The 17,748-nt window shown below is 39.5% G+C and overlaps 1 protein-coding gene across 1 annotated transcript; it reads right to left on the reverse strand.

The window, feature by feature from the left end:
* Positions 1-3,270: 3,270 nt before the first annotated feature.
* lipib (lipase, member Ib) lies at positions 3,271-15,407 on the reverse strand. The gene is made up of 10 exons (XM_041814518.1): positions 15,302-15,407; positions 9,399-9,790; positions 8,753-8,861; positions 8,329-8,430; positions 8,147-8,236; positions 7,456-7,623; positions 7,278-7,367; positions 5,414-5,522; positions 4,633-4,806; positions 3,271-3,860 (listed from the first exon to the last, which is right to left on the reverse strand). Exons 1-10 carry the CDS (start codon positions 15,351-15,353, stop codon positions 3,776-3,778), a joined length of 1,371 nt encoding a protein of 456 aa, XP_041670452.1. The 5' UTR covers positions 15,354-15,407; the 3' UTR covers positions 3,271-3,775.
* Positions 15,408-17,748: the final 2,341 nt, after the last annotated feature.

Consider the following 17,748-nt stretch of genomic DNA (forward strand, 5'->3'; position numbering starts at 1 on the left):
ACCCTTTCCGGACTGATAGGTGTCATTGACTTTGTGTCTCATCTGTTCTTGAATTTCTTCAGATCAGTGATAATGCCTGGGTGTAGGTTGTGAAATTGAACTCAGCTTTTCAAAAAATAAGGTTCCAGGGTCCAAGATTAACTACCAAGAAATGCCAAATGAGAGTAGCTTTTCTGTTTGGCAAGTAAATTTTAGAGGACTATCCACCATGATGCATGCACATTTTTCAATGCAGTCATGCTGGCAGATAAATACATAAATTATCAAAGGTGCAACGTGCTGGAAAAGCTTGGATTTGGTCTTGGACAAAGTGTATGAACCCTGGTGTGAGAACTTGTCGGTTTTATACTCTTGATAAAACCCAAAGTTGTATGAGCTGTTTTAAAGAAAATTGTCAAATACAAATTTGAAACTAATATTTATTTCAAACCATGTGTGAAAATACAGGATAAAAAAAAAGACAAAAATTCAACATCATGACAGAGGACATATTCATACCAGCTGCTCAGTTTCTCAAAGTTACACCATTCATTTACTGATGCACAAGTCTTAAACACTCTTAAAAAACATTTACATGATTCTTCTTGACTGTCAGATTTTTCAAATACACAATCTACACACATTTAGTTATCATCCTTTGTTTCATATCTTCACACCTTTATACAAAACTATTGCAGAACCCCTTATATCTGTGGACAAACTTCATAGCAGCTTAAAGCAGCAGCTCTAAACCTTCAGGTCCAACCCCCAAAACTTTCTGACTTCTTAATTCTGAAAGAATCTTTAGTTTTGCCTTTTGTAGGAGGATTGCAAACCAAAACGGCTGAGAGCTGCCTGAACAAGGCACACAAAGTGACATGTTTTTGCGTTCTGTTCTTTATTACCCTGAAGCCATTGCAAAGTAGCAAACAAAAAAATGGAGCAGAGTCGCTCAACTAAACTTTAAAATGAGCCACCCAAGTTGATTCAGGCATCTGATCAGAATGCCTTCTTGTTGCCTCCCTGTGGGGGTCGTCAGGGTGCATCCAACAAGGGGGAAACCTCAGGGCAGATCTGTAATTCACTGGAGGGACTGTGTCGCATCTGGCTTGAGTTTGCCTAGGGATCCCCCCAGGAGATGGAAATGGTTGCTGGGGAGTGGGATGTGTGGGTGGACTTTATTAGCCTACTGCCAACACATCCCGACCCCAAATAACCAGAAGCAATGTATGGATGGATAAAAAAATAACTTTTCCATCCATCCATCCATCCATCCATCCATCTTCTTCCACTTACCCAAGGTTGGATTGTGGGGGCAGCAGCCTAAGCAGGGAAGCCCAGACTTCCCTCTCCCCGGTATCCCAAGGCGTTCCCAGGCCAGCTGAGCGACATAGTCTCTCCAGCGTGTCCTGGGTCTTCCCCGGGGCCTCCTCCCAGTGGGACCTGCCTGGAACACCTCGCCAGGGAGGCGTCCAGGAGGCATCCGGACCAGATGCCCAAGCCACCTCATCTGGCTCCTCTCAATGCAGAGGATCAGTGGCTCTACTCCAAATCTCTCCTGGATGGCCGAGCTTCTCACCCTATCTCTAAGGGAGAGCCCAGACACCCTGCGGAGGAAACTCATTTCAGCTGCCTGTATCCGAGATATCGTTCTTTTGGTCATAACCCACAGTTCGTGACCATAGGTAAGGGTAGGAACGTAGACCTACGGGTAAATCGAGAGCTTCGCCTTTTGACTCAGCTCTTTCATCACCACGACAGACCGATGCTGAGACTGCATCACTGCTGATGCCGCACCCATCCGCCTGTCAATCTCCCATTCCATTCTTCCCTCACTTGTGAACAAGACCCTGAGATACTTGAACTCCTCCACTTGGGGCAGGATCTCATCTCACAATAACTTTGGTCAATCCCAATTTTATGTTAAAGCTTTAAAACTTGTCTTTGTTTTCCACATAAGTTAGCATTTTTCAGAGAAAAGTCCTGCCTCTTGAAGTATAAAATACAACCCTGGTTCCAAAAAGTTGGGACACTGTAAAATTTATATGAAAACAGAATGCGATGATTTGCAAATTTCACAAAACAATACAAACCCATGTCTTATTAAAAGTAGAACCAAAACAACATATCAGATGTTGAAACTTCATTTGATTTAATGGCAGCCACACATCTTGAAAAAGTAGGGATGGAGCAACAAAAAGACAGGAAAAGTAAGTGGTACTAATGAAAAACTCCCATGAGGAGCATTTTGCTACTAATTGGCTTGATTGGCAACACATCAGTGACATAACTGGGCATAAAAGAAGCATTTTAGAGCAGCAGGGTCTAAAGAGAAAAGATGGCAGAGGTTTACCAATCTTGGAAAAACTGGGTCTAAAGATTTTGGAACAATTTCAGAAAAATGTTCTGAATGTAGACTTTGAATATCCCACCATCTACAGTCCATAATATCATCAAAAGATTAAGAGAATCTGGAGAAATCTATGTGAGCAAAGGACAAGGCTGACGGTTGATATTGGATGCTGGTGATCTTTAGACAACTGCATTAAACTAGGCATGATTCTGTACTGGAAACTTCATGGCTCTGGGACTCTTCCAGAAACCATTGTCTGTCAACACAGTTGGCCGTGCCATCCACAAATGACAGTTAAAGCTGGATCATGCAAAGAAGAAGACGTGAACAGGATCCAGAAATGCCGCTGTCTTCTCTGGGCCAAAGCTCGTAGAAAATGGACTGAGGATAAATGGGAAACTGTTCTGGGGTCATATCAATCAAAATTTGAAATTCTACTTGGAAACCACAGACACTGTCCTGTGGACTAAAGAGGAGGGGGACCATCCAGCTTGTTATCCTGGCCCAGTTCTAAAGTCTACATCGCTAATGGTATGGGGTTACATTAGTGCCTATTTTGTTAAAAGAAGAGGGAAATGGTGAACATGGCCCTGTCCCTACTTTTTGAGATGTGTTCCTGCTAAAAAAAAATTCAAAATGAGCTAATATTTTTCCTGGAATAGTAAAATGTCTCAGTTTCAACATCTGATATGTTGTTTATATTCTGTTGTGAATAAGATGACACTTAAAAATCATTGACTTGTGTTTTTATTTAAATTTTACTCAATTCCCCAACTTTTTCAGAATTGGGGTTGTAATACCAAACATAAAAATAAATAATTTCTTTTAAAAAGGGGATATCAAAAACTCAGATTTTGAGTTTTTTTTGGGTGAAGTGGTTAATGCAAACAGGCCTCATTAAAACTGTTATCACAACTGTCCTGGTTGGTACAAGCATCTTTAAAGTGTTCAGAAAAACAGCTGTTTCAGCTCTTTGAGCTAATTCAAGCTAAGCTTCATTCATGGATTTTGGCTGAGAAGTGAAATAAGTTTTTGCCCTATAGAGTGAAGGGTAGCTCTGTATTTGGAGTAAGAAGGCAGCCAGAGACAACAATGGATATTCAGAGACCAAATTTCACTATGATGGAAGTCCCAGCATTTCCATTATCTTGCTTTGTATCTTGTTGGGTTTCCAGATCTCACAGTTTGACTCATAACAGTTAAGTCAAGAATAAAAAGCCTGTCGTTAACAGCAGTGCTGTGGCTTCAAATATCCATAACCACATGGTCATTCTCCAGAAACCCAGGTAATCCACAACATCAGCCAAATTGTCTTCATAATCCAGGGTGGAGGCTGCAGCCACTCCTGTGGAAGTCAAACCAGGGTCCAGGAGACCCTCCGCTGGATGTGACTCCATAGAAGAAGAAAAAAATGAGGAAGAGGAGGAGGGTCCTGTCTGCGAGTCAAAGTCGAGAGCCACAGGGTAAAGGTCGAAAAGCAACCTCCATGTTCTCCTCCATGATGATGTCGTAACGGCACATCACAGGCCTGAAAGAGGTAAACAGATTATTAATAAGCAGCTACTTTGTCAAATGTGTCTGTTTCAAGGTTTTTGTGCTTCTGTTTTTATACTCTGACGGCAAGTTTAGGACTGCTAATCAAGCAAAAAATAGGAAGGTAGACCCATGGTCCTTTCTGTAACTGTCAAAGTTATCAATATTTCTTGTTTACACTAAATCAAGAAAATAATCCAGACATTTAGCAGGGATGTTTAATGCCTGAACAACATAAAGCATGGTTGATAAGGACAAAATGTCCAACATCAATATATAATAGAACATAAACAAAGCCCCCCAACTTTTAAAAAATTGGGGCTGCACAATTTAGACAGTGTGTAGTAGTTTGTCTGCGATTTGTAAGGAATAAAAACAAAAAAATTATGGAGTATTGGGTGTCAAGAACTCAGGGTCACATCTGACAGGGAAGGGTCCTAAGCATGATGCATGATGCCTTCTTCACTGAAGACCTGTGGGAAAAGCTTATAACATTAACAAAGAGCCTTTAAATATCTTTTAAATTTGTGTTTTATTAAACTGAGTTACTTTTTACTTTAAAGAAATACTGGCATACAAAACGTTAAATTTAAACAACTGAAACATTAACCAGCCACATATTTGTTTAACTGATCAATATTCTTGTGACTGATTCTTTTAAGCTGGAATATGATCATCATGCTTTTATATATAACTTAGACTATGTTCAGATTTATTGTAAAGCTTATTGTCTGTAACTTCAGCAGCTCTGTGGGTGCAAGACTGACCTCTCAGGGCGATCCAGTGGAGTGAAGCGGATCCTCAGCAGTCTGATTTTGTACCGAGGTCCAATCACGTTACCCGTGTTGATCCTCAGGGAGATTTTCTGAACCTGCTGCAGATCATCGTCGAACTGAGCCAGCAGCCGAGTGGAGGTGTACTGCTCGAACCTCAGCAGCTTACTGTGAGGGGTGAAAACCAGGATTTAAGGTGAATGGTGCTTCAGAATGCAGGATGAGTAAAGCTAGATATTCCACTGCAAACAAAAGAGATGTCTCTATTACCAGCAGATGACTTTTAACTTCTAAAAATATCAGTAAAATGAGGCCGTTGCGGTCTTCAGGATTGACTCTCGGTGTGGGGTGATCACATGCAACAGGTAGGATTAAAGACAAAGATTTACCTCCACTAGACCTCTAAAGATGTTTATACTAGAAATTAATCCAGCTAATCCTGTTATCTAAATGAGAAAGAAAGCATTCATTAACGTCTCCTTTCTCTGGCTAAGCTTCTTATAGCTCCATCCTAGAAAAATTCCAGAAGGTGATGCAGATAAAGGAGAAGTTTTCTCTCTATAGCACGAATTATGGATTCATCTGGCACCGAAAATAGTCTCCAAGAGGGGCATCATTCCTCTCTTGATAAAAGCTTCCTAATATGTTTTTTAGAGATTTGCTACTAAGAAAAGTGTAATTTTAAAAAGTTCTGATTATTTTGAAAGCAAGTTGAATTAAATGATTTATGTGTAATGTACACCTCTGTAGGATGATTGTAGGATGACAGACTTACTGGTCTATTCGAGCCTCAGTGAAGTTTCTACCGCTGTGCAGCCGGATGTAGACGACACCCCAGCGGAGGTACTGATTCCAGGTGACCATATCCACTCTGTAGCTCAGCTCTGAAACACAAAACACAAAACAGACAGTATTTTAGTCCGAGGAATATTCTGACCCATAAAACCAACTATCTATCAACAATGAGATGAAACCTTTTAAATGACAGGAAAGCATCCTTTTTTGGCTGACAGCTGAGGTCAGCCTGACTCATGGGTCTGTATGTGACTGACTGACTGACTGACTCCTTTCAGAGCCATACATACAGAGTTGTGCTACAGGTGGGGTTTAGTTGTACTGAAAGCTGCTGGTAACGGCTGCCTCCAATGCGGTGATTACCTCAGATAAAGCTTTAGCAATGTGTCCATTCAACTAGAACTGGACCATGTTTCTTTGTGAAATAGAGAATATAAACAACCCTAAAAGCTTTTCATGTTGGGAAAGATGTTTTTGCTCTTCCACTGACCTGCATGACCGGCATGAGTATGTGATAGTTAAAGGGAAAGGGGTTACTTCTTGTGTGAATGCTTGTATACAATGGCTGCTAGTGAGCTTGGAATTAGCCACAGCTGCAATTACTTTATTTTATTTCTAGAATTTGCTGCGGGCCAATCAAAAATGGACCACGGGCTGCATTTGGCCCCAGGGCCACAGTTTGGACAACCCTGGTCTAGACAAACAGGGATCTTTGGCAACAGAAACCCTAGGTGATGGGAGAGAATAATCGTGGTCCATCACAAGTAAGAAGTACAAATATAAATAAGGTTCAGTGTCCGAACTATGAAATCATTACTGTTGCAAACTCAAGTGTATTTTAACATTTAGAGTAGGGGTGGGAAATATTATTGAAGTTTACATGCACTTTACTTTTTCAGTGTTTATACAGAACTGTCATGTTTTTTAGTTTTGTACTCCTTGTGCACAAACAAGTTATTATTGTGCAGATTTTTATTTTCAGATGTTTTATTGCTAAAAAATGTGAGGTGACCTACCACAAATGTTCACATGGGCATGAATTTAATTATTAAAAATTGTCAACAGGTCATTTGTGTATTTCTACTTCTTACTGAATCAACATCAAAGCATTTAAATCAATATCTAATCGATATCAAATTGAATCGTGAGGTTCTTAGCAATACCCAGCCCTAATTTAGAGAGCATGACACGGGTTCCGATTTCTCCTCAAACTTTCCCTCTAAACCTGCCTTTGTTCATAAACTGCTTATATGTTCTCTGTTTGTGCTTGCTCTTAAATCTTTAGTTGATTGCTCAAATTTCCTGTGCATATAAAAACTTCCTCTGCACAAGTAAGAAAAATCGGAACTCAAAATAAACAAGTCATGCTCCTTTAAAACCTTAAAATGTGCTTTTTATTTTTTAGCTGTAATGCATTACTCTCCAACTGCAGCTTTTGCAGATGAGCAGTCAGAGATTTCTGTTCTCTAAAAGACAAAGGGTTGTGAAAAGAAGAGTTCTCAAACAGAGAGAAGTGGTCAAAAGTTGGACTGGTGTTCCTGCTGACTTCAAACCAGTGATTGTGACAGTCATCCAACATGGGTGAAATACACACACAAGGAATGTGATGTCTGTATGACATCTCTGGTCTCAAGATGGGGTCATTCGGCCTGTATGACAGAAAAAGTCTGAGCATTCACAAACACCTAAAACTTTTTTTTGTAATGTCATATTTCTGATCCGTGCTTAGACAAGTTTTGATTGTTAAATTCCTGTCACTCTAAGTTTTTTTGTCCATTGACCATTAATTAACATTTAAAGTTTGTTATTTGTAAAAACTAAAGCGAGAATTCAGAGTGTCTCACTCCTGTAGGGCAGCGTGGCTGTGGTGCTGAAGAAGACTTTGGTCTGTCCGAGCTGCAGCAGAGCTTCTCTCCACCGGCTCATGTCGTAACCTGCAGAAGAGAGAGCACAGAAGGTTAGACACATGACCTGTATCAGTTAGTGTAGAGAGCAAAAACTCTAAAACGTCTGACCACGAACCTAGCACGGGACAGGGCGCAGGTTTGAAGGCCTCACACTGCAGACAGCGGGCATCCAGGAAGTCATTGTAGGACGAGCAGGGGTAACCAGTGAGGCTGCAGGTCCGGTTTAGAGAGCACAGGAAAAGGAACACGGAGCGCTGGTGATCACACACAAAGTAGGATTTACCTGTAAGAGAATGAGGGGGATATTACTCTGAGCACAAATGCATCATGGGAGTGTTTTGTATCAAATCCAAGCAGTAGAAGTGGTTTGTATTCACTTCACGTTTCTCAGCAGGAACATATTTGTCTGAAATGCAAATTATGTCAAATTTTTTGCTGCATAGAAACATTCAGAGATACTGAATGGACTCAGATTAAATGCATGCAAAAACAGCATGCATTTAATCTTAGTCTTTTTTATGTTGGGCCCTTGCCACTTCTAGATGGGGCATAACACTACTTTAAAGAGTAGGACAAATCTTTGTACCATCTACAAACTACATAAAACTCATTTCCAAAGAGTTAAAAATAAAAGAAGAGGCCGACTTCCCCCAGTAGACCTTAAATGTAATTAAAATGGGGTCCTCATTTCTTTAATTTACTCTCATTCTGAGGTAAAATGTCCAGAGAGAAAAATTTCTGCGGTAAGCATAGTTTAATGATTGTGTTTAAAGGCCTGTTGTTTAAACTTTAGTGTGCATTTATACCTGAAAAGATGGTTTTAGGACACCCTGGTTGGTCAGCTCCTCCATTTGCATAAAAGTCAATATGACCATGAGTTCCTCTCAGCCCAAAAGCTGCACAGAAAACCCAACAAAACAGATTCAGTGTCAGTCTAACATGTTGAATTGTTGTTTGATATACTGGTCGTTGAGAGTTTGGCCCTCACAGTTCATGTCGGTGTGAAGAACGTCCACAAACATGGCGTCTGAGGGGTCGAGCCTCTCCTCTTCTGCAGCACTGGTGAACATCGGACCTGCTGGGTCCAGACCTGGAGGACAAGAGGACACATTTTTCCATACCATTTAGCACTTTTGTTTATCAGACATTTGCACTCAAGACCATGTTAAGATATACTTGAAGAGGATTCACATGAAGAGATTTATAGGATGAAACTGATTGTGTTTGCCTTTCTGGAAATGTGTTTACAACTTTTTCTCTCTGAAGATTTAACTCCTTTTAAAGTGTTGTTTTCCTGTATATAAGAAACGTTGAACAATCTAAATAATGCAAAAAAGTTGTACGTATGTATACCAACTGTTAATTATATCAAGTATTTTTTGCTAGTGTTTCTCCTTTTTTATTATTTATACCTGTGATACGTCCGATCCTTCCTTTCAGGTTTGCTCCTACGAATCCAGCCAGGTGAGCTCCCAGACTCACACCGATGAGGTGAACCGAGCTCAGAGAGGCTCCTTCATCCTGGAGAAACAAAACATTCAGAACTCAACTTACAGTGAAGGTACACAGTTTGATATCTTTCGGTGTTGCTGCAGCCAGCCTCAAGTGGACACTCGCTGTATTGCAATCTTTTGCACTTTCGCATTGGCTTCATTTTTTTCAGACCGCAGACTGCTGCTTTGTTTGGGATTATGAAATGCCTTAAAAATCTAATTTTACTCAGAAGCTTAGTTGCAGATGACACTTGATGCATTTCTGAATTTTAGAGAGGAAGAAAACAAGGAAATTCAAGCTCATAACCAGGTTAGTCCAGGTTAACAGTAGTTACTGGGTGACTCGCAGCATTTACTGAAAACCTGTTAACCGTGGGACAATTGGAACCCAGAAAAAGCTGAAAACACCAAAGCTACAGAGAAGAGAAATGAAGATTGTTTCTTGGTTTTGGTCTTAAAAGTTCTTGAAAAGTCTTAAATGGGATTTTAGATTTGTGTATCATTCCTATAATGTGCTGAAAACCCCAAACATTGAACTAAAAGAGACTAAAAATCTCTAAATCACCTCCATGGTCATGATGAAACCCGTCAGGTTGTGTGCAGCATCTCTGGTGTAGGTCACAGCGGTGAAGTAGTTGAGGTTGGCGGCCCCTTTGTTCCAGTCCACCACGATGATGTTCATGTCTTCCTGCTCGGCCAGCAGGTGGACGATGTGGTCAATCCAGATGGGGGGCGCCCCCGTAGGACGATATCCATGGATGACAAAGACAGTGGGAAGGTGAAGCCTGAGGAGCGGCTGAGAGGAAAGGTGGTGGTGGTTGAGCTCTCGGCCACAGTCGAGGTTGTACCGGGTGTAGAGCAGCAGGCGGACGTACAGGCTGGTTCCCATGAAACAGTGCGACAGGTTTAAGTCTGTGAAGTTATCACAGGACTCATCCGCCCCGTTCTCCTCCTGACCTAAACAGAAAACAGCAGAGGTTTTATGTATTAGAAAGAGAGCTGAGAATAAATTTTATCCACCATATACACTTTATGTATTTCTCATTAATTATGCTTATGCTAATGCGCCATTCAGAGGAAGTTCAACCCTTAAACCCATCAGTAAACATGTGACTACAACATGCTGTCTGCCTCAAGGAATAAAGAGCAACCTCTGGGTAACAGTTAACCTGCTGTCTGCACAAGAAAAACCCAGATCCTTTCAAAGAAAAAATCTCAAAAGGTGCCTATCACATTCATTACTGGCCAATTAGAGCAAGAAAACATACAATTAAAAAACACACTGGCCCAATTGCCTTCCCTAGCACTTATTAACAGCAACACGTCAACGGTCAAACTCCCCTCCAGCCACGTTTGAGCCTGTTCAGGGCTCTCCTGAACAGGTGAAAAGAACCTTCTTTAAATATCCAGTTCTGTTATGTCTGCCACGCTTACTGTATATCTTCGCTCATTGTTTACAGGCTTGCAGTCACTTCAACTAATGCCATCCATAGCTACCACCTCTTTCTCCTGGACAGACACTGAATGATTCTTTTACTGGGAACAGCTCATCAGCTTGAAACTTTGCAAGATGGATCTGAGTTTGTTGGAAAATCTCTCATCCTAATAGTTCACCTTAAGTGAGTTATTCACACTGAGAAGACGACTAAATGTGAATTGCAGTGAGTGAGTCATTTTGTACATGCACTCCTGATATTGCCTAATGTCTAACAGTGTTAAACTGTATATCTGACAGAATAAGCACTTTGAAGCTGTCTTCTAGCTCTAAGTCATGGTTGCAGACCACATTGGCCTAGCAGTGCAGCAATAACTCAAATAATCAATCTAAAATTCAGCATAAATACATCCCTTTGGCATTATTGGATCCAGAAATTAACACAGTGATTTTGAAGAGACACCAGATACTTGTGCCCTACAGGAAGGATCAGCGCTCTGAGAAGAAATCCCTAATCCATTACTGTTTGCTTCCACAAGTCAACCCTGCAGACTGATGGGTGGCATAAAGCCAGCACTTCGTCAAGTGAGAACCTTCCTTTGCTAGTGTTTCATCCGGTTAGTCCCATAACACCTCCACAGGGCTGAACAGTGATCTCCAGCATCCTGGAACCATCTTCTGCTCCTAGAGCTGTACATCTAAGCTTTTTCCTTTCATATGCTTCCTCCACAGAAGAGTTGATTCCCATTGTCCACGTGGACTAAAAAAACTAGTGCTTTGGAAATGCAAAATAAAATGGAAAGATATAACCTCACTGGAGAATCAATGTTTCCTCAACATAAAGAGCAGATAATCTTGTATATGCCAGTTTTAAGACACATTCATAGTTTTCTTTCAATAGTGTTTTACTGCTGTTCATTAAGATAAACAGTGTTGTCTTTTAAACTCCAGTAGTCATGGTTTTTTAACCGGATTTGGTTTCACAAGGACTGTATGAGCACCTTTGACCCTGTTTTTATCTAAATGCTCGCCGTTTGAACAGGTTCCAAATCCAGACTTTGAGTTTAAGTTTCAATCCGTCTGACTGGAAACGCCGCGATCAATCCTTAGTCTGGTAAACGCCGCTGAGTAAGACGTCTTTAGCTCAATGATGTTGGGATTAAGATGCCAGTCAAGGTAATGTGGAGTCCCCTTTATCCTATTTAAAGTGTCTTCAGCCTGCCTATGGTGGTTTTCACACTGAAGAACGCCCACTCTCATGGTTATTCTCCGTAGTTGAAATGTAATGATGGAGCATTTCTGCTTCCTTTTGATGGATTTAAAGCTGCTGATAACATAAAGGAGAGTCTCTGGATTAACTCTAGAGAAATGTATTGATATTTAAAGTAGATTTAGCTGAGACTGGCTGGTCAATCTAGTTAGTCGGTGTTATCCTTTTAGTGGTCTCAGGTAAACAGAGTGACTGACTCATGTTTGCATAAGTCACGTCATCTTGTTGGCCAAAGTCTGCCTGAAGTCAAGATCATCAGGTCTTTTTTTTTCTTGGCATATTTTATCTTAACTCAGTCTTTAGCAGCTTTTAGCTGAGGACTTACTCTGAGTCACAATGATGCTACACCAGAAAAACAGAGACCTTAGAAAGTGGATTTGTCTTATTTTAGGACGCCAAAAATTTTTGCTGTTACTTTAATCTAAAGTCAAAGAAAAGGTCCTGAAAACAAACTATTTCAAGACAATAATTACTCATAGAAAGTAAAAAGATTTGTTTTAATTTATCGCAAGCAGTGAAGGCCTTATTTTTACTTTTCATATCTTGAAATGCCATGATTATCTGGACAAAAATAAGTGTATTAAGATATTTAGACTAGAAATTAGATAAACATACTTGCTACAATCCATTTTAGTTCCAACTTTAGCCTGAAATGTTTCTTTGAAACGGTAACCCTTGTTGAGCAGGCATGATAGGCGTAACACTTTATAGTGCTGTTTTCTGGCAGAAAGCCCCGACCACCTCCGGTGACCGGTCTTGGCTCGGTATTCTCAGTCTAAACATCACGACAGAGACAAAGAGACTTAACACACATTAATGAAGGAGGGAACAAGAGACATGGACCATGCAGTTGGTGGAACAAGGACATGATCTTTGACTTGATTTTAGTTGGTGGGAAGCATTTTGATTTACAAACAGTATAATGTCTTTCATTATGTAGCTTTAGATATTAAAGATATGTAAATATTTCTAACAGGCCTATCAGAGCAACAAAACATATGACATTTTATTCTTGTGCCACCACTGAGGAGTAAACTACATCACTTAAGCCCAGCAGGCAGTCATTATTGTTTCTAGCTATCAGTGGAGCCAGCTGGTAATTTAACTCTTGTAAAGCTGGTCAGAAATAGACCAAACATCTTTCCACCAATACAAGCTTTTTTCGCTCTTCTTTCAATAAAGAAATGTTGTCCAGTTCTGATAAACCTGCCACTATAGCTGCATCCACACTAATCACTTCACCAGTCACCATTGTTTACAGGCTTGCAGTTGCTTCAACTAGACCACTTCCGTGGTCACCACCTCTTTCTCCATAAATGATGCTGATTGGTTCAGTCATTCCCCAACAACTAGTTGTTAAAAGAGGCCTGCTATTGTCCTTGTCAGACCTCAGTTATGTTCAGGCATTACAGCACCCCATAGTGGACATTTAATCCAGGCACAGTTATGAAAAGCTAATTCAGGGCCCATTAAATCAGGACCTGGATGATGCTGCCTATGTGCTCCTGCATACTACTGAGTTCTTCACCTCTAATTTGCATTCAGCTAAGCAAACCACATTAAACCAACACTTACAGAGAAAAGGAGGAAGCATGTATCTCCACTTTGTTCAGTAAGTGATTTTAAGTGAAGGACCATTTCTTTTCATGTTCTTGCTAGACATGCTGTAGTGGCTCCCAGACAGCCCTGTGCTTTTCTGAATCTAGATATAGCAATGTGAAACACTCATGTTGATGACAGCTATGGCAAATATATTGGCTTTAATATGGTTTATAACTATATACTTAGCCACTGTTTCTGAATAATACTTCTAAATACTTTTTTATTTTTGAGTAATTTGCTAAATAAATGAAGCTTTGCATAAATTCATGCAAGACACAGTAGTTAATGCCAAGCTGATCCCGATTATCATCTCCCAGCTCCCACAGCCAATCACAGCTCATTCTCTTAACACAGCGGTCCATTTAAATATGACGTATGTCACTTATCCCTGTTTGCATCAATGCTGATGTACCACACTGTTGCCGCTGACAAAGCTTAACCTCCTCCACCCCAGCCTCCTCATTTATAGGGAGTGTTTAAGAGTGTAAGGAGGGAAGAATATTGAATTACTGCTGGTGAATCCGGGATAATTAGTAATTTCGCACGGGTTTGCCTGGAAGCAAATTATTAACCAACTGCTGATTAACCAGGGAAAAACCCAGGACACAAATAGTAACTAACGAGTAAATAAGTAACTAACTACTGATTTACTAGGAAACAAATCAGTATCTAACTACTGATTTACTAGGAAACAAATGAGTATCTAACTTCTAATTTACTACGAAACAAATGAGTAACTAACTGCTGATTTACCAGAAAGCAAATGAGTGACTCGCTGGTAGTTAACATGGAATGATTGTATAACTAAATGCTTGTTCATCAAGAATAGACAGTTAGTAATCCCAGGTTTACCAGGGAACGGAATTGTTACTAACCAGTTATACTAGTTAACTGAAGATAAAATAACTGCTCATTAACTCAGGATATAATGAGTAACCAAGCACTGCTTTACCACCAAACACATGATTCATTAACTGCCAGTTAACTAAAGACTGAATGAGTAATAGGTGCTGGTTAATCAGGAAAGGAATGATTGAATTACTGCTGGTTAATCTGGGATATAAAGAGGAACTAACCACTGGTTTATCAGGGAATTAATGATAAACAAACTGCTGGTTATCCAAACTCTAGTTAACCAAGAAACAAACATGTAAATATCTTCTGATTAACTATGGAAAGAGTAACTGCTACTTAACCAGGGAATGAATGAGTAGTAGTAGTTGTAGTTCATCACTACTTAATATGCCAATTGTAAGAAACTAAATTAATTGGACACTGACTGGTTACTAATTAGATGACAACAGTTAGATAAGGCACTTAACATTTTGTTTAGTTGTTAGATGATTAATGAGGACCTGACTAAGTTAATGTTTATTTAATGACTAATTAGTGAGTAACTCAAAGTGTACAAAGTAGCTGTTTACTTTTAGGTGATCATCCTGTTGGATAGTTAATCAATACTCAGTCATTACCTATTTATTCATTCACTTGTAACTATGCCAGTTTTACTGTAGGTTAACTGGTTACTTTGTTCTCTTGTAACTGTGTCATTTTTTATGTTTCTTATTATAAAATGTTACCACCACATCTTATAGCCCAGACTCCTGGCTAATGGTACAGTCCAGCTGTAAACAAGACTACAAAGAGCGTGTGGCATCAAACCAGTACTTCCCAGTGTCTTCTGGAGTCCTGCTCTACAATTAGCTCACAGAGGAGTCCGACACTGCCCTCAATAGGATCAGGCTGCTATAAAAAACACCTCATCCCTTCACCACCCTCCCTGCTGTGAAAACAAGAGGTTGAAATGGCCTCAATCCAGCCCCAAACACACACATTTGTCACCCCAATGACTAGCTAGGAGCCAGTGTGGTCCTGACTTAGTTTATTTTTACACCAGCTGACAGAAACAGAAGCAAGTTTTTATTTATGCTTTAATGGGGAGCAACTTTAAATAATCTTCTAGTACTTACCTAAGCTTTTTCTATTCACAGCCGTACACTTTCATTGTTTTGGTTTTTTTTTTTAGAGCTACAGGTGTTTTTGTCTCTGTGCTGCAGGATCAGTCCTCTCTCTGAGAACTCTGAGATGATTCCAGTTTTCACAGTGAAAAAAGTTCTTACTATTTTTATTCATTAAAAAGACATGTTGGTGTTTTTCCTACCTTTGCAGAGCACCAGGAGTCCCAGCAGAGCCAGGAGCCTGCGAGGCAGCATCCTTCCTCCAGCTTCAGAGACGACAAGGGAATGATCGAGGTAAAGAGTCAGAGAGACAGACAGAGAGAGAGAGAGAAGGGGCTCTGAATGCAGAGTGAAGGAGTGACTGAGTGAATGAGGGAGGGATTGTTAGTAGAGGGAGGAACAGAGGGAGGAGGGAGAGGAGTGGAGAGGAGTTTTCTTTAGTTTCTAAAAGGAGAGTGAGCAGGACGGATGCATTTTCAGGAAATCATAGTAAGATTCGTAAGGAAAAGGCCTTTAAAAAAGCTTTAAAGGTTGTATTTAGTCATGATAAAGAGATAAAAGGAGGAAATAGATATAGAGTTTGCAACGTATGTGAATTTGAGAACAGGAAGTTATGCAAGACAAGGAGTAGATTCCTACTTGGAATACCTACCCTAACATTGTTTATTGTGCTATTTTTGGGGCGCATTTCAACACCATGGACAGAGAATGTGGGCCAAACTATTATTACTAATTTGCTTTCTTACAAACAATAATCTCATATTTAAATTCTGTGAAATAATTGAGCCTGTTATCTTTAGTACTTGGTTAAGGTTAGGAAAAGATCATACTTTAATTGCTTCATATCTTTCTCTTAGACTCTGAGCGCCCCCCTCTTTTCTGTTTATGAAGTAAATTGTAATTATACAGTGCTTAACAAATTTATTAAACCCCCCCCCAAAGTAAGGTTTACACCACAGCTGCCCTAAATTAACAGCATTGGTAATTACCAAAATCATTTTTTATGTTTCTGCAGTGGTTAATACACCAATATGTAGAAGCTCTTTAACTGAAATTATATTTTTAATGCTAAAATATATATGTTATTGTTATCCATGAATTTTCAAATTTACTGATTTACAAAAAAACTGAAAAAATAGGAAAGCACATTATTATTTCTTCATTAATATGTCAAATCATAGTTATTTACTTGCATTCCTGAACAGAAAAAATTGTTTTTAGTGGTTGAATGTTATGCTTGATTAATTTCGGACTTCTCAGAGAAGCCTAGTGAGCCGGCTCAAATTTGGGTCTAAAAAGGTGAATTCAGTTTGAAATCCCTCATTCCTGTTCAAAATGGTAAAACGTGGAGAGCTCACTGAAAATGAATTAGTCCACATTAAAGCACTTCATGATGCTGGATGGTCTTTGAGACAAATATGACAGGTGGTCTAATAAATTTGTTAAGCCTGGAAATCAGTTAGTCTTTATTTGTTTAGTGCCAATCCATAACAAATGTTATCTCAAGAAACTTTACAAACAGACCAATCAATCCAGTCCACCATGAGCTCAGCACTAAGCAAAAGATAGTGGAGTTACAGAGGCAAGGAAAACCTTCTCTGTTAATAGGTGACAACAACTAATGCGCGATACAAATAGAACATAATTTAACAGTTTATTTTTAGCTGGGCTGATCAAGTAAGGACACCAAATTGGTTTAGTTGTTAAAAATCTGTCATTTAAAGTATTGCTAATGACTTTGTTTACTGATGTTGTATTGTGCTGATTATTAGTCTCTGTCTGTTGCTTCTCTGTGGTAATGTTTGCCAGAGGTAGTAGTAGAACTACTTGACTACACTGGGACAGTGTCCCATTCAAAGTAAAAGTCCTTCATTCAAAGTATGACAGTAGTCTCATCAGTAAGATCTCAATGCACAGTAGGTTTAAGAGTGAGAATTAAGGCAGCTTAAAGCAAAACTCTTTTAAACTGGGTGTTTAGCATATGTTTGATTTTTGTGTGTTAGTCCACAGTCTGTCAACATAAGTTTTTAAAAATAATCATTTCTAATTAGGGCTGTCAGCATTAATGCATTAATACATATCATTTAAACAAATTATAGTGTTTATTTTGAATTTACACCTTTCCTATTCCTGATTTAAAAACTGGATTTCATTGATTTGGGCAGAACATTGGTACAGTGGTTAGTGCTGTTGCCTTACAGAAAGGAGGTTGTTGTTTTAAGTCCCATTAGACGATATTCATAGACATGCACATTAGACTGATCAATAAGTCTAAACTGCCCATAGTTTTGAATCCAGAGTGTACCTCACCTGTCATCCTGCGACTGCTGGATAGGGTCTTTCCCCCAAGACCCCATTAGGGAAAAGTGATTTAGGCAATGGATGGATGGACAGATGGGTGGTACACAGATGGATGGATGGATGGATGTATCGATGGATGGATGACATCTTTGCCTATTTCATAGTTGAAGGAAAGTCTTGCACTGAGATCTGTTTGACAAAGATTCTCTAAAAATCTTTTAACTATTTTGTAAAATTAAACAGAAACAGACTTCAGTAGTAAAATATAAAAAGCTTGTTGTTGGCCTATATTTCTTCTCTGATTAGTGAGGTAGAAATCTGATTGTGTGTAATCTTTGCTACTAAAGAT

Source organism: Cheilinus undulatus, linkage group 19, assembly GCF_018320785.1.
Source record: "Cheilinus undulatus linkage group 19, ASM1832078v1, whole genome shotgun sequence".
Classification (NCBI taxonomy): domain Eukaryota; kingdom Metazoa; phylum Chordata; class Actinopteri; order Labriformes; family Labridae; genus Cheilinus; species Cheilinus undulatus.